The following is an 18,479-nucleotide window of genomic DNA, read 5'->3' as shown; positions in this document are numbered from 1 at the left end:
ACCTATTTGTCTTTATTTATGTATCCCAGATGCTGTTAGGGTGGTGCTGGTTTTAGTCTCAGTGCGTATCCTTACAGTGAAGTCGAACGTGAGATTGATTGCGTCACTTGCAACTTCTTGCAGCGTTGCTGAATTACATTTACGGCGGTGCAACTCACCTCTTCGCTGCCCCAAGTTGCGAAGGTACGCAAAGAAGTTTTGGGGCCGTCCTTCAAATTCGGGTCGCGTGAGCACTTCGCGTATCAGGTCCTTGGTGGAGACGATGACGGTCAAGTCGCCGCCCAGACGAAGGCCCACCAGGGGAGACCCATACTTCTGGGCGAGGTACGCGTATGCCTCGTGCTGCGATCCGAACTTTTCGCCCAGACGGCGGATGCCCCAATAGTTGCCCACCACTGGAAGCCATGTTGGACCTGGAGAGAAAACCAGACAGATGTATACACGAAGGCTTTTCTAGCTAAGCAGTCGTCTACGTTATACTACTATTTTCTTGTTAGTAGAGGGACTTTGTTCAAATTATCGCCGCAATATTAAATACTACGTTCAAACATGTATTCAAGACTGAGGCTCCTACAACTGCGCCGGCCGCGGTGGTCTAGCGGTTTTAGGCGCTCAGTCCGGAACCACGCGACTGCTACAGTCGCAGGTTCGAATCCTGCCTCGGGCATGGATGTGTGTGATGTCCTTAGGTTAGTTAGGTTTAAGTAGTTCTAAGTTCTAGGGGACTGATGACCACAGATGTTAAGTCCCATAGTGCTCAGAGCCATTTGAACCATTTGAACAACTGCATGATGGTCGCGGAAACACAAAAATGTACACTCGAAGAAAAAAAATGACAGGACGAATGAGTCATCCAAATGGGACGAATACCGGTAGATGTGGCGTACATGTACAAAAAAATGATTATCATTATTGAAAAACTGGATGATGTACTCAAGAGAAGGATCTTCACATACTAAGCAAGTCAATAACGCGTTAGGTCTCCTTTGGCCCTCATGCAAGACGTTACTCGGTTAGCACTGAGTGACAAAGTTGTTGGATGACTTCTTTATGGATTTCGTGCGAAAGTCTGTCTATTTGGCGTTAAATCATGAAAATCCCGAGAAGTCTGTAGAGCTCTGTTGACAATGCTCCAAATGTTCTCAGTGGGGTGAGAGATGAGTTGACCTTGCTGGCCAAGGTAGGGTTTGACAAGCAAGAAGACAAGGAACAGACACTCTCGCAGTGTGCAGGCTGATTACCTTTGTGAAATGCATGCCCGGTATGGCTTGCCATGGAGAACAACAAAACGGAGTGTAGAATGTCGCCGACCTACCGCTGTGCTGTAAGAGAGCCGTGGATGACGACCTAAGGTGTCCTGCTACGAAAATAAATGGCGTTCCAGACTGTCGGGCCGTGTGGCGCACGACTGTCAGGTTGGTAGGCCACCACTGCCAGTGTCTTCTCCAGACCCGTCTTCGTTGGTTACTGGGGTTCAGTTCGAAGCGGGAGACATCACTGAAAAAATTCTACTACACTCAATTAGGTTCCATGCTAAAGACTCGACTAGAGACACCTCGGACGGTGGTGGAATATCAACCTGACTGTCACCTGCCATATGGCCTGACAACCAGAAGTGATGGTCCGGGGTGCTATTACTGTTTCATTGCTTTTAGTGGCGAACCATCCTTACATTTCAGCAACATAATGTCCGCCCACATACGACGGGAGTTTCTGCTGCTTCTCTTCGTGCTTGCCAAACCCTACATTGGCCACCAATGTCGACGGATCTCTCCCCGATTGAGAGTGCTTCGAGCATTATGGGCAGGGCACTCCAACCAGCTCGGGATTTTGACGACATAATTCGCCGGTTGGACAGAATTTGGCACGATATCCCTCAGCAGGACATTAAACAACTGTAAATAAATGCCAAGCAGAATAACTGCTTGTGTAAGGGCCAGAGGTTGACCAAAGCCTTGACTTTCTCAATTTGCGAAGCTTTTTCTCTTGAATAAATCATCCAATTCTTCTGACACTGTAATAATTTGTTTGTCTTTACACCAACATTATATCTATTGATTTGCGTTCCACTCGCATAATTCTTTTGTGGAGCGTGTTTTTTTAAATTCTTTACTTTTATATTCTTTATTTTTATACTCTTTTTCATAGAAAGTATGAAAGTAAGATAAGTGTTCTCGGTACTCCAGATCAATAATGCTCCTCAAAATAAAGAAATTACCGGGCACTGATGGGATTCCTATTAGGTCTTACAGGGAATATTATGTGAAATAACCCCTTCGCTAATTGATATTAATCGGGATCCTCTCGGTGTACTAGTGAAAGAGCAAAATTCAGTTGTACTGAAGGATAAGAGAAGGTACACACAGTATTGCAGACCAATATCAGTAATGTCCCTCTGTTTTACGAATTTATATTGTATTCTAAATACTAATAATATAAACTACCTTGAGGAAAGGAAATTATCCTGAAAGAATATGCAGATAACCGGAAAAAACACTCGTCTGAAACACAATTGGGAAAAGCCGCAAGTGAATAGGTACAGTCCATTGAGTTTTTTTAATTTTATTTTACACGTCAAGTTCCTCAGAACCAAATTGTGGAGCAAATTCCCAAGGTTATGGAACATGTCAGTACTTGCCATTACAACATAAAAGTGAAACAGGTAAAATAAAATGTCTATGAACCCAAAAAAAGACAAGTAATGAATTTATGTAAACGCAATAAACAATATAACACAGGAATCACTTTAATTTTTCAAGCAACTCCTCGACAGAATAGAAGAAGTGACCTATGAGGATTACTGCTAAAATTTCTGAATTCTTATCGTAGCTTATTGAAAATGGATGCATCAGTATACTGCACACATTTCTGCACAAGAGTGAAGAGAAGTGCGATCCAAACGCCGAATGGATTTCTGCGTAGTATTAACTGAGTAAAAGCTGCTAATTCTTGGGTACAAGCTGATATTATTAACAAGAAACGACAGTAAAGAATAGATATATTGAGAGGTCAATGTCAGAATATCCAGACTAGTGAACAGGGGTCGACAGGAGGTTGGCGAACTTAACACCAGTTATTGGCCGAACCGCCCGTTTCTGAGCCAAAAATATCCATTGAGAATGGGAAGAGTTATCCATAAATATAAAACCAAACGTCATAAGCGAATGAAAATAAGCAAAAGTAGACAAATTTTCGTGTAGAACTGTCAACAGCCGTTCGACACTATACTATACCATCAATTGCAACTAAGATACGTTCATGAGGGGATGGCGTCGCAAATAAATGATTGGCTCGAAGAATATTTGACTAATAGAACCTAGTACGTTATACTGAACTATGCAGATAAGTAAATAAAGTTCCGAGTTCAGGCCCTAGACTTGCGAATCGGCCCCGATCGTCCCCAGTGTCGTCCTCTGTCAGTGGAGTCATCGGATGCGCTATGGACGGACATGTGGTTAGCACAACGCTTTCCGGGTCGTTGTCAGGTTTCTTGGCTTATAATTGCTAGTAATCCGTCGAGTATCTCCTCAGGTGGACTCACGAGGTTGAGTGAACTCTGTACCAGTCCTCTCACTGACGAAAAATCACTGGCAGCGCTGCGAAACGAACCCGGGTCCTCAGCAGGGTAGCCAGCCGTCATGACCACTCAGATGCGGAGGTGGATGTACTGAATTACGAATAGACAAAAAAAGGAAGCATTGGTGTGCACGAAGGTGGCGTAAAGGGGATTCGTAAACACGCCAGACAAAACTCACTCGCCCTTAGGAGACATCACTTTAATACCGCGTAACACCGCCTGTGGCATTGACAATGACTTCATTTCGAGAAGAAGAAGAGTCCACAAGTGTCTTCAGGTATACCACATCCAGTTGGAGTCAGTTAATGACAATTAGATTCTGTAGCGCGATCACATTTTGGGTGCTGAGACGGTCTCTGTCGATTTCAAAGAGGTTACCACTGTCGCGCGTATTCTGCCTAGGTGGAGGGAGGCCTACGCGAAGCCTTCAAGAGCGGTAGAAGAGACGTTCCCTTGGAATTTGACTTCCGGTTCGCACGTGTGAGGTTGCGGGAATTATGTCCGCAGTCGGCTCTTATACTGCCAGCTCACTTTGTAAGAAGAGCTCCCGATATAACCCAAGATACAAGAGTCATGCCGATGAAATCATATGGACTTGTCGCTGTGTGCTCGTGCAGTAAAAAAGCAGTTATGCCTCAGAGATTAGGCGGAGCGTGGAAGTAAATACTAGATTCCAGCCGGGCGAGTGCGGCCTGGTGAAGTGTTGTTCTGTGCTGTCGGAATCGCACGTTCGCCGCACAACGGAAGGAGGTGTCACTCCTCTGAAATTTCCACCTGGCTCCGCGGTGGATGGAAAGCTATGTGGGAACCAGAACCAAGGAGTTCTTACCTAAATGGATTTCATGGTGATCATCCGTTCTTGTAATCTCACGGGAAGGAGTACGTGATGCCTGTTTACTAGTAACTTTCAGTGGCGCCTCTAGGGCCGGTTGGTTAAATAGCGAGAACTGAGTTTTGTACTTTGAGTGCGTTTCTTAAGGGGCCGTTACCTTTGTTCTTGTAAAGTGCCTTAAAGCTACATCATTGTAATGTTTAGGTGTCAAATTTCGAATCTATTACTCAGTACTTCATGTAGAAAGCGAAATTTTATTGTGTGATCATCTTTAATAGTTTATTTGTCCCGTTTGGACTTTATCTTAGTTAAGTACTTTTATTATTTTAATAAACATTAACCAAGGTAGCTTCACCCACTTTTTTCATGTTTAGGGCAATTGGTAAAACAAAACAAAAGTCGTTAAGTTCGCTCGAGCATTAACCGCATTTAAATAAGCATTAACCTCATTTAAATAACTGATGTTCTGTAAAACTTTTATCTATGCAAGAGTGTACACGAATTTCTCTTTCTGTTTTAGATTAATTGCTGTTTTAAGGTTGTTCCAATGTTACCTGCCCAAGGGGCAGCTACTGTCGGCATGATGTTTAAAGGGATTATTGTACCTACCTGTGTGTAATGTGTATATTGATTTGAATTGCAGAATGGTTCAAGTGGCTCTGCGCACTATGGGACTCAACTGCTGTGGTCATTAGTCCCCTAGAACTTAGAACTACTTAAACTTAACTAACCTAAGGACATCACACACACCCATGCCCGAGGCAGGATTCGAACCTGCGACCGTAGCAGCAGCGCGGCTCCGGACTGGAGAGCCTAGAACCGCACGGCCACCACGGCCGGCGAATTGCAGAATATTTTGATATTTCGTATAAATCTTTAACTTTAGTAACATGTCAATTTTTAATATTTACGACCTGTGGGGATCATTTAGATTCTAAATTTGAACGCAAATTGTCCTTCCTACTCTCCTTGTACTACTTCCCCCTTTTGTTTACAGTATGCATGTGATGTTTAAATACTTGTTACATGACATTTACCTATGAGACTTCAAGTTGTAAAGTTTTTGGTCGATGAGGTGGACTGTGCAGGTGTATTGATTGTTACATTTTACTCGCAGTCTCAGACGTTCCCTTCTTTTCCCTGCCTGAAAAGAGCATGTAACTCATATGAAAAGAAATTTATCGGTCGGCAAAATTATTTTGTGAAACCGAAATAACGAAAACTAATTTTACACATCAGGCTAGATTTTGCGCACCCAAAAATTTGCATGTTCTTATAATGAATCGCCCTCCTCTAACATTACCTTTTTTTTATATAGAGATGACCGATACCATGTATACGATCGATTCTTACATGCGTTAAAATTATCTCAGCTGTTTCATTAAAAAGAATCCATATGATTTTGAATACGATGTATTATATTTCAGGCTAAAATGTATAAAAAAAAGAAATAAATATATTACAATGGGGATGTACTAACAGTTAAAGTTACTCTTCTTTTAAAAATATTTGAAATTACATAATTTGTGGTATAATTAAAATTCATATAATTAATTGTACAATCTAACTCAAATTATTAAATTTAATTCTAGATTGATTTACAAAATAATGATATATTTTAGCGAAGATTCCTCTTTGGTAAAGAAAGTTTGTAAACTCTTTTGCTTTGTAAATTCTTCGGAATAATGTGAGTACCGTAGAATGCAGGTAGTGGCGGGCATGCCTCTGATGGAAGTACACGTTTTCTAAGTTTGTCACCAACAGGGTTTTTTCGAATTTGGAAAATGCAAAAATGGTGTGCTGTCGAAAGATGTGACAAAGAACAAACTTCAAGACTAATACAGGAAAAACTTTCATCAGTTATTTAGTCATCAAGAACCTACAAAATCGAAATTTCAGCTGCAAATGGTTCAAATGGCTCTGAGCACTATGGGACTTAACATCTATGGTCATCAGTCCCCTAGAACTTAGAACTACTTAAACCTAACTAACCTAAGGACAGCACACAACACCCAGCCATCACGAGGCAGAGAAAATCCCTGACCCCGCCGGGAATCGAACCCGGGAACCCGGGCGTGGGAAGCGAGAACGCTACCACACGACCACGAGATGCGGGCTTTCAGCTGCAACAATGTACCACTAGTCAAGACTTTGAGCCGTCGACAACAACAACGAGATAATGAAGATAAGTAGAAAGTTGTTGTTATTGTGGTCTTCAGTCCTGAGACTGGTTTGATGCAGCTCTCCATGCTACTCTATCCTGTGGAAGCTTCTTCATCTCCTAGTACCTACTGCAACCTACATCCTTCTGAATCTATTTAGTGTATTCATCTCTTGGTCTCCCTCTACGATTTTTACTCTCTATGCTTCCCTCCAATACTAAATTGGTGATCCCTTGATGCCTGAGAACATGTCCTACCAACCGATCCCTTCTTCTAGTCAAGTTGTGCCACAAACTTCTATTCTCCCCAATCCTATTCAATATCTCCTCATTAATTATATGATATACCCATCTTATCTTCAGCATTCTTCTGTAGCACCACATTACGAAAGCTTCTATTCTCTTCTTGTCCAACAGGGAGCGAAAGGCTATTTACAATTTGTACAGAAACCAGATGGCAGTTGTAAGAGTCGAGGAACATGAAAGGGAAGCAGTGGTTGGGAAGAGACTGAGACAGGGTTGTAGCCTCTCCCCGATGTTATTCAGTCTGTATATTGAGCGAGCAGTGAAGGAAACAAAAGAAAAATTCGGAGTAGGTATTAAAATCCATGGAAAAGAAATAAAAACTTTGAGGTTCGCCGATGACATTGTAATTCTGTCAGACAGGAAAGGATTTGGAAGAGCAGTTGAACGGAATGGACAGTGTCTTGAAAGGAGGATATAAGATGAACATCAACAAAAGTAAAACGAGGATAATGGAATGTAGTCGAATTAAGTCGGGTGATGATGAGGGAATTAGATTAAGAAACGAGACACTTAAAGTAGTAAAGGAGTTTTGCTATTTGGGGAGCAAAATAGCTGATGATGGTAGAAGTAGAGAGGATATAAAATGTAGACTGGCAATGGCAAGGAAAGCGTTTCTGAAAAATTTGTTAACATCGAGTATAGATGTAAGTGTCAGGAAGTTGTTAACATCGAGTATAGATGTAAGTGTCAGGAAGTTGTTTCTGAAAGTATTTGTATGGAGCGTAGCCATGTACGGAAGTGAAACATGGACGATAACTAGTTTGGACAAGAGGTAGAAAGTTATTCTTTTGTATGTCTTACGCCTCTCGAATCTTTCAAAATTTGTGCAAAGAATGAGAATTTTAATAGTGATGTGTGAGAGGGTAAGATTACATGCTTCAGTGCTACAAAATGGAGTTCCCAGAATCGTTCGATTATAACGGATGCGCTTTACATCAAATTTCTCCTTGCTACGTCACTTTATATACTATTTTTTCGCCTCAAACCTGATTTTCGTGCGTATTTCACGTGTACAAGTAGGGTAACTTTGAGCCTCTTATCTCAGAAACTGTTAAAGATGCATAAAAAAAATTTAATGTTTGTTCGAGATGGGTTGTTTGGAACAGATCATGTAAATTTCAGACATTTCTGAGCATAGCCGTCTTGGAATCTTCAGCTGGGCTTTGGCCCACAGATTACGGTGACAATAAAGTAAAAAAAAAAAAAAAAAAAAAAAAAAAAAGAACAAACTATTTTGGGGGATCTCCGAGGAACCGCCCAGGAGCTACTTGTGTCTCCGTAAGTCCCATCAGCCTATTTGCATATTCACATATTGATACTGCCACACAGGTGCTGGTAGTCTCTCAGCAGAATTACGTCTTTTATTATGTAACTTACTTAGGTGTTGGTTAATAACGGCCACTTACTTAATATTATGCTTCATTTACTTTTCAAGTATTTAATTGGTTTCTTAGTGGCCAGTCACGGCCATCCTTGCTTAACAAAAATTTGCATATTTATACATCGATACCGCCAGGTAATCACGGCCGTTCTCTCATAAAAATTACAGCCTAGATTCCGTCGAAATTACTGGCCTGTTTAACAATTTGTGCACCGTCCACTTTCTAAAGAACTGGTGTTATTAACGGTTCCGGCCGTTGCTCTTCTTAGGCAGAAGGAGATTTTTTGTGTTTTACAACTAACAAAATCTGGTCAGCTGGGCTTAAGCTGGCCCTGACAATCTTGCCTAACGATAACTACTTTAAATTTATCTTGTTCGTTTTGTTGTTGGTCAGCTATGGACGTCTGGGGACAAGGAAAATTTTTGACGAAAATAATTTGGAATATCCTTGTGGAAACATAATTGAGGCGGCTCTCTCGGGAATCAGTGCTCCCAAATCCTTTTTATGAAAGGATTAATTGTTCCGGATTTTGCTTGAGACAGATTTCATGCAAGTACTGATTTAATAGAAATGTTTTGTATTTTCTACCACAAAAATTTTAATTGGTACTGTTTTCTGGAATTAATAGTGTTTATCTCATTGGTTTTTGAGAAGAAAAGTTTTTAGTTATGTCTTTTCCCGTATTGTTCAAGTACCGATGTACGCGCTGTTTGCTTTAAAGTCAAAATATATTTTGAGATGAGCTCAGTGGCCTGACACTCAGGGAGTACGGTGTGAAAGCAAACCAGTTGCAAGGTTAAGTACCACCCATCACCTCACACTTTGTAACTTTCAATCAAATCATGAGCATTTACGTGTAGCCTTGTGAACACGTCTGTAGTCATTTTGGAAGTGTCTATAGCATACGGTCCGTGTAGATTTAAATGAAAAACAAAATATCACGTAATGGAAAAAATAGTTTCCCTGTCCAGTCCCTCACTCTCTCTAGCTCCCGTCTCCTTCCCGCCTCCCGTTTCATTTCGCCTCTTTCCCTCCAGTTCACTCATCCCTCTCCCTCTTCCCCCCTCCCCCCCTCCTCAGGCCATTTACATTTTCAACTCCATCACTACTCCTTCATTTCTCTTACACATTAAATAAATACATAGTAATATAATTAAACGAAATAACGCAATTAAAACGAATTGCACAATCAAAGAACAGTTTTAAATAAAAATAATCAATTGGCGAACTACACAAATCTTAACCATATATATCTCGCCAGAAAGATAGAAAGTAATATTAGTAGTGCTACACTGTGCTATGTTTAACGCAAATAATGTACAGTTGTGCAGAGCAGTGTGGGAGTAGGCCAGTACCAACAGTGCCAATCGAAGAAATAATTAAAAAACAAGCAATCAGACGACTTTTCCTGATGTGAGCGAAAACTAAGTTTGAAACATTGAAACTAAAAACCAACATCTTTTGTAAAGAACTGTTTTCCAGTCTATAAAGGCAGTCGAATCGTAAATCTCTCATTATAGTCCACTGATGTTTCATTTCAATGAAACAAAAACACGCTTTTTCCTGTTGTTGCAAAGATGGTATCAATATTGTTGAAAATAACCGCAAACAGCTGTTGTATGTTCCTTTAATAGCACTACCGGTTGCACAACTTTAAAGTTTCATCTTCAGTACATCTAAATAAAAAGAATTAACGCATGGGGAATTAAAAATATAAGAAAATTAAATATTTTATTAGAAATGGCAAGAATCTTGAGAGAAGATAGTATAACGTGATATACAACGTACGTAATTGACGAAAGCAAATTTCAACACAGAAGTCAACCTACTTATTTTCAGATCACTTACAGGAAAAAGTTGAGCGCATTTGACGTCTCATAATTACCAGTCATTCCAATAAATTCATTGAAATGGTGACGAAAATCAAATTTAGAAACAGGTGGAATGAAGAAGACGGCCATAAAAGATGGTCAGCTCCAAGAGAAGAAGAATAAAGTCGTGAAACGAGGAAAAGGAACTTAAAATATGAACGGCGATATTCGTCTCTATTTCGACGAATCTATTGGAACGTGAGTGGTAATGATGGGATGTCCAATGCTCTCAACTTTTCCTTATAAGTGATCTGAATGTAACTTGACTAATACTTTTACAGTTGCTTTTGCCACTTACGTGTTTCGTGTACAACGTTATACTGTCTTCTCCCTAGATTTTTCCATTTCTAAAAAATTATATTTTTTAGTTCCCCCACATGATATTCTCCTTCATTTAGATGTACCTAAAGATGCAATTCTAACGGTGAGAAACCGGTAGCAGGCTACTGTTAAAGTATCATATAACAGGCGACTGCCGTTTATTTTCATAAACGCATCCATTCCATTGCAAATGCCCGTATTATAAAGTCTTCTGCAATCCAAATTCCCTCAGTAACAACTGTCCCATTTCCATGTCGTTTGACCCATGTAATACGTGTAGCTTTATGTGCTGCTCTGACGAATGATCTTTTGCTTGACACTACATTCTAAATGTAAGTTGTCTGCTGTTCCCTTCACATTATCAGCTCGGAAACTTGTTTCAAAAGGATTTGCATTCACTGAGAGTGACTGTTCCTTGAGGAGATGTTGGACAGACAGCATTGATACACCAAAAATCAGGCAGCTTCATTCACTACAGCTTCTTCCAGCCATTCTGTCTCGGCACCACGTCAACTCGTCTTACTATACTAATTCCAGACAATCGAATGGCACTACCACGAGTTACTTCACCGGTGCAGGGTCACCTGACCGTCCTCGAATCAGTTCCAAAGAGACCAGTCTGCTCTTCTGCGGAGCTGTCTGTTTTCTAAGGTGAGCTTGTCACACGGTATAAAAACTCTTCGATTGTTCGCTGGTGATGCCGTTGTCCACGGGGAAGTAACGTCACTGAACGATCGGAAGAAACTAGAGAATAAATTAGGCACAGTTTTCGCTTGGTGTGCTGAATTTGACATCTCCTTAAATGTGGATAAACGAAAGTCAATTACACATAATGTAATTAATTCAAATTTCACATTGTCTCAAAGATCAACTTTCTGCATCTCCATTAATGTTTGTCAATTGTTCCAGTAATTTCGTTTTTCAAGTTTTTAAAAATAGATGTGGCACTAAAGTTGAAACGTCCCCTTTGAAAAATTATGAATGACAGTGCTGTAAAAACTCTTACGTTATTTAATACCGAAACAGCTGAGTAATACACAACGTACTCGGGCAGTTCTCTCTTTACTTATTCTGATCATCACTAAACTGACACACAATATTTTTTGCGCAACACAGTCTGACTTTCAATAATTCCTACAAAAGAATGGCCCTGACTAACAATAGCCTATACCTTTCATTAATCACTTACCTCACAAAAATCTTCAAAAATGGCTCTGAGCACTATGCGACTTAACTTCTAAGGTCATCAGTCGCCTAGAACTTCGAACTAATTAAACCTAACTAACCTAAGGACATCACACACATCCATGCCCGAGGCAGGATTCGAACCTGCGACCGTAGCGGTCGCTCGGTTCCAGACTGTAGCGCCCAGAATCGCACGGCCACTACGGCCGGCCAAAAATCTTCGATAGTCGATCTACTGCAATACAGCGAGCGCCAATACTGCCAGCTAAATAAAAGATTCTAACTACTGAAGGCGCTAACTACTGATAGGCATAGTTAGCAAATGAAAGATTTTGATAGAGAACAAAAAACGTATTTACCTTCATAGCGTTCAAAAGTCATTATATAATTTTGTGACATCCGATTAAACAAAGTTCTTTTTTCTGACGGACACACGTCCAGATCGTCAGCTCAAAACTCTGGCATCTCTCTCCTCACATCCATCACTGCTTTCGGCTCCCCTCCAACTGCACAACGCTATGCGCTGTTCACATCCAACTGCCCAACACTACACAAGCGAATACTCCAATAATGAGGCCAACCAGCCACAGACTGCACACAGCGCAGTCAGCGACTTTCATACAGAACACTACGTGGCGTTACCAACATAAAAACCTGAACAGCCTACTTACAAAGTCTCCTCACTACAACGTCTCTGCTTTTTGTCTTGCATCCTTCTTCGAGTAAGGACGCAATTCTTTGTTGCTTGCAACTTAAGTGAAAATAATGATACGAAAGTTCACTTACGCTTGTATTTAGTAGGCATTTTGTTTAATTCCCTTTACTAATGATGTGTATGGACTTTATTTACCTTGCTGCTGTTCAACTACACTCTACGACACACACCCCTAGTCTGCCGCTGAGACCGAGTGGTTCGAGGCGCTTCAGTCCGGAACCACGCGGCTGCTACGGTCGCAGGTTCGAATCCTGCCTCGGGCATGGATGTGTGTGATGTCCTTAGGTTAGTTAGGTTTACGTAGTTCTAAGTCTAGGGGACTGATGACCTCAGATGTTAAGTTGCGTAGTGCTTAGAGTCCCTTGAACCATTTTTTTGAACACACACACACACACACACCGCCCCCTCCCCCCAAAAAAACACGACTAACCACGAAGCCATCACCCAAATGAGATGTAAATCGACAGATGTGATGTATATATACAGATAAGAAAAACGACTAAAGTTTCAGAAAAATTGGACGATTTATTCAAGAGAATAGCTTCTCAAAATCGGAAAGTCAGTAACGCATTGGTCCACTTCTGGCCCTTACGCAAGCTGTTATTCGGCTATCCACTGATTGATAGTTATTGGATGTCCCCCTAAGGGATATCGTGCCAAATCCTGTCCAACTGATTCATCATTTCGTCAAAATCACAAGCTAGTTGGAGGGCCCCGCCAATAAAGCTCCAGACATTCTCAATTTGAGGAGATCCGGCGACTCTCGTTGACTAAAGTAGGGTTTGGCAAACACAAAGGCAAACAATAAAAACTCTCGCCATATGCGGGCGGGCATTATCTTGCTGAAACGTAAGTCCATGATAGCTTGCCATGGAGGGCAACAAAACGGGGCGTAGAATATCGTCGATGCGGCTCTGTGCCTTAAGGGCGCCGCGATTCTACATCTATATCTACATCCATACTGCGCAAGCCACCTGACGGTGTGTGGCGGACAATCAAAGGAGTCGTTCTATGTAAAGAAATGACATCTCAGACCATCCCTCTTGGCTGTAGCGCCATATAGCGGTAGGCAATCGAGTTGGTATCCCAACGCTGTTTGGGGCGTCTCCAGACACGTCTTCGCTGGTGATCGGGGCTCAGTTCGAAGTGGGACTCATCACTGAAGACAATTCTACTGCAGTTAGGGAGATTCCAGGCCGAACGTGCCCGGCACCACTGCAAACGGGCTTGTTGATGCACAGAGGTCCCTCTTAGCCTGAGCATGGGGAGCAATGAGTTCAGCCCCTTTCTGTGAGCCGCCTGTTAATGATCCTTGTTCCAACTAAACCACCAGTTGCAGGTCGGATCGATGATAATGATGGATCCGGGGTTCTGAGTGCCTCATTGACAATTGATCGATCCTTAACGTTCAGTCTTCGCTCTAGGTCCACCGCTTCCTTCTTCGCGCTTGGACGATGTCTTCTCGGCCCTCTCTCCACGAGAACATTTTAGTTAGTTTGGTAATGGGCACTGTCTTTTAGCCATCGCCATTTGTTAAGTGGTGCTTCCCCTACCACTATGTGCTCATTGCCCTCAACATCTGACGGTTCGCTATTTCTTGACGGAAAGCCCTTTACATACTCATTTATGTTTGCCCTCTGCGTTACCGACCGTTTAGCGAACGACGTGCGGTCTGTAGACAGAGTTTTTATCCGTCGTAACAATATGGCGAAGAACAGTTAAACTTTAGTTGACGACCTCAGTTTCTCTAAGGCGTGTTTTATGGTCCTTTCCCCAAGCCCCCCTTTTTAGCTGTCCTTCCTTCCGCCAGACGGGGTGGCCGAGCGGTTCTAGGCGCTACAGTCTGGAAACGCACGACCTTTACAGTCGCAGGTTCGAATCCTGCCTCGGGCATGGATGTGTGTGATGCCCTTAGGTTAGTTAGGTTTAAGTAGTTCTAAGTTCTAAGGGACCGATGACCTCAGATGTTAAGTCCCATAGTGCTCAGAGCCATTTGATTTTTTTTGTCCTTCCTTCTGTCAGTTGGGCTTAACGAATAGCCGTCTTTAACTTATTTTTTCTCTTCGTGTTCTACGGTTCTGACATGGGCGCGTATGACCCTAGCTGTTTTTGCACTCTAAAACAAAACAAAAAAATCGTTGAATAGTGGCATCGCTCCTATCCAAACAGCCGAGCCATTCGCCCATTACTCCAGCACGCTTCTTTGAGCCCAACTGCATGTCTCGTCACAAATGCTGACATCTGTGTATATTGTGTGCACTTATGTCTGTAAGGCACAGTTAGTGTCCAGCTGTGTTTACCGTATGAAATTCCTACAGATATTATGCCCTAGTATCGACATATCCTTTGTTGGCCATCCTTAGAAGCTGAGCGATGAAATCGCGCTGCACCGTCACACTTCATCCGTCGGCTGCCAAAGTTTACAATTTTGCATTTTGCGTCGATACCAGTACGAATTTATTACACACTGCTTTTAATGATATACATTACAATAACCAATCTCAAAGACAAACCAACACTAAATATCACCATATCACAGCTAACAGAAGAAGTATGCGAGCTGCCATATTTAGGAAAATGGTCACATAAAGTAGTAAACTTTTTTCAGGAACAAATGTCAGAATCAGTTTTTACACAAATAACAAAGCCGTCCACAGTATTAAAGATAGTGTAGCTGAAAGTGAACATTAAAATACAGAGTCTCTTTATATAAAAAGTAACATATTTTTTACAACATTCAATATAGTCTAATTAAACAGTCACTACCGCACTTATTTAATAATTATACACAGGACTTAACTCATTCGAGCTAAACAATTTCAATTTTTTCTGTTTAGTGAAGTAGAAGCTTAAACTAGAGATAGTAATTTCAGAACCAGTAAGTAAAATATAGCTTTGGCCGTAGATATAATTTCCGATGCAAACAAAGATGTCAGTCGGCAACATGGCGGATTCTGTGCCGTTTATGTGCAATTTACAGGACAGGAAGAGGAAGAGGTCAGTGTTTAATGTCCCGGCGACAACGAGGTCATTAGAGGCGGAACACAAGCTCAGATTAGGGAAGGATGAACAAGGAAATCGCCCGAGCCTTTTCAAAGGAACCAACCACGGATTTACCTGTACCGATATAGGGAATACACGAATATCTATATCAGGATGGCTGGACGCGGGTTTGAACCGCCGCCCTCCCGAATACGAGTCGAGTGTGTTAACCTGAAGACTCTGTCTAATTCTCGCCTTTCACTATCCCTGAATATCTCGTCGCGTCTGTCAGGGGATTCCTGGGAGTGGGTGGACGGTGCTACGTGGTCGCTTTCGGGCTGGACGCGGCAGAAGGCCGAGGCGCGTCAAACTTCTGCGTTCCATCGCCTCACACGCCAATCATCGCAAGAACGTAAGCCATATAGACGTGCTATGTTTAATTTCACAGATAAACAACTGAGTGACGATGCGATATCGGTGTTGGAAAAGGGACTAAATTTTGTGCCCACTCCAAAGACCTTGCCTATTAAGGATTTTATCAGTGCTATTGAGCAAGGTGCCTCGAAACTTCCGAGTGAGACTGGTGAAGAAATAAGGCGAGAGGCTTGCAGGGCCGTAACCCGGATGCCAGCACCAAAGCCGGCCGGTGTGGCCGTGCGGTTCTAGGCGCTTCAGTCTGGAACCGCGTGACCGCTACGGTCGCTGGTTCGGATCCTACCTCGGGCATGGATGTGTGTGATATCCATAGGTTAGTTAGGTTTAAGTAGTTCTAAGTTCTAGGGGACTGATGACCACAGATGTTAAGTTCCATAGTGCTCAGAGCCATTTGAACCATTTTTTTAACCAGCACCAAAGCAGAACACAAACACTGAAGAAAGGAAAGCTCTCTGTTCCTTAAGAGAAGACTCAGAAATTGTGAATTTACCTACTGATAATGGAAATGCTACTGTTCTTTTGCCTGCAACATCCTATTTCGGCAAGATGACGGATTTACTGCAGGACTCAGCGTATCGCCGTCTCCAGACGGATCCAACAGACGAAGTACAATGGAAGTCATCCGCGCTCGTCAAGTCCAGCCAGTTTCCTGAACATCTTAAAAAGAGCTTGAGAGTACAAGCTCCAGTTCTACTACGACTTTGTGGGCTGCCTAAGATCTATAAGGAAGGGATTCCTCTTCGCCCCATTGTTAGCAATATAGGAGCCCCAACATATCACCTGGCGAAACATCTGGCTTCTCTGCTAAGCCCAGTGGTAGCAAAATGTGAACATCACATTCGAAACTCAGAAGATTTTATAAAACGACCGAAGACTTTGCGTCTCGAACCAGCTGACATTTTAGTGAGTTTCGATGTGGTCTCTTTGTTCACACGAATACCCTTGGTGCATTCATTACAACTTATAGGAACTAAGTTGCAGGAGGGTATCTTACATCTACTCAAACATGTGCTTACCTCGACTTACTTTTTATTTAACGAACAGTATTTTGAGCAGACTGACGGTGTTGCTATAGGTAGCCCTTTGCATCCCATAGTAGCTAATCCTTTTATGGATGACTTCGAGGAAAAAGCACTTCAGTCAGCTGTGCTGAAACCTAAATGTTTCTGGAGATGTGTGGCCAACACTTTTGTAGTTTAGCCACATACAGCAGCAACGCTTCCTGAATTTCTGGAACACCTTAACTCCCTCCATCCCAGCATTTGCTTCACTGTGGAAGTGGAGAAAAATGGAAATCTCCTGTTTCTTGAGGTCTTGGTCTATAGAAAAGAAGATGGTTCCTTGGGTCACAGTGTATTCCACAAACCAACTCACACTGACCTATGTCAACGAGCTACGAACTGTGATCACCCATCTCAACGAAGTGGCGTGTCGCGGACTCTCGTTCATAGGGCTAGAATTATCTCTGATGCAGGGAGCGTATCAGCAGAGCTTAGCTATCTGCTCTCTGTATTTGAACAAATGGGGTACTCTGAAAAACAGATCCGTAGTGCATTTAAACGTGCACGCATCAAAGCTCAAAAACAGCCAGAAGAGACAGAGAACTCCAAGAGGATGGTTTTTCTACCCTATGTTGGTGGCGTGCGCTTTAAGATTGGTAGGCTGTTCAAAAAACATCAAATAAAATGGGTCTTCCACCGTCCAGCGCGTGTGCAGACTATGCTGGATTCTGTTAAAGACGACCCAGGTCTAAGGAGACCAGAGATATATAAAATCCCGTGCCAGTGTGGGAAAACATACTGTGGCCAGACGTGTCGCAATGTTAAGGATAGATGTGCTGAACATGGACGTCACACTAGACTGGGTCAGCCAGAAAAGTCTGCTGTGGCTGAATACCGTCTTGACACGGGGCAGAGCATGAATTACGGAGGGGCAGAGATCCTTTCGTCCGCTTCCATGTACAGGGACTCCATCATTAAAGAAGCAGTCGAAATTCGTGTAAGTAATGACCTCATCAATAGAGACACGGGATTTCAACTCAGCAAGGCATGGGAACCAGCACTGGCGGCATTAAGGCATCGTCGGCTGCAGTCGAACGAATCCGAACCAACACGGAAGGAGGATCAAAGTCCGGAAATTTAAACTGGGCCCCAAAACTCTACCCGCACGCGCGCTTGGCGGCTATTTGCCGCCGCGCTTGTCCCGCGTCGCGAGTCACAAGCCAGTAGCCCGTTGTACAGCAGGGGGCACTGGATGTCGCCTTGCTCTATAATTCGTCTTTGATGACGTTGTAGCCTTAACCCTTGGCGCCTGCGCTCTTCCATCGACTCAGCGTATGTTTTGGTGAGCCATTGCAGCAACACATCTCCATTTACTGTGTTTTTATGTCCCCCTTTTTATCCACATTTCTGTGTAAGCGTCCCCCCTTCTGTATTTTTGTAAATCCATTGGCCTTATGAGCGGTGGACTGTGCCACTGCCAGCCCTCCATGGGCAGGGGAATGAAATTACAACAAAGGAAGGAAAAAAAAGGCAATACGTCAGTAAGCACCTGAAGATGACGAACAGCAGTCTCGTCGAAATACTGTGCAGCTTCCACAACATTATCCGACGCGACGCCCGCGAACCATTGAAGCAGTTATTACTTCGGGAGAGTCTCAAACACACACAATTGGTATAAATGTCAAATGGTTCAAATGGCTCTGAGCACTAT

The 18,479-nt window shown here is 42.6% G+C and overlaps 1 protein-coding gene across 1 annotated transcript in view; it reads right to left on the bottom strand.

The window, feature by feature from the left end:
* LOC126452441 (methyl farnesoate epoxidase-like) overlaps positions 1–18,479 on the bottom strand; it is a 159,424-nt gene that overhangs the window by 92,698 nt on the left and 48,247 nt on the right. Inside the window, exon 2 of the mRNA XM_050091071.1 lies at positions 159–413. Within this exon, the coding sequence (XP_049947028.1) occupies positions 159–413 (255 nt within the window). The remainder of the gene's footprint in view (positions 1–158; positions 414–18,479) is intronic.

This window comes from Schistocerca serialis, unplaced genomic scaffold (assembly GCF_023864345.2).
Source record: "Schistocerca serialis cubense isolate TAMUIC-IGC-003099 unplaced genomic scaffold, iqSchSeri2.2 HiC_scaffold_863, whole genome shotgun sequence".
NCBI classification, from domain to species: Eukaryota; Metazoa; Arthropoda; class Insecta; order Orthoptera; family Acrididae; genus Schistocerca; species Schistocerca serialis.
This window is presented reverse-complemented; position numbering and strand designations above follow the sequence as displayed.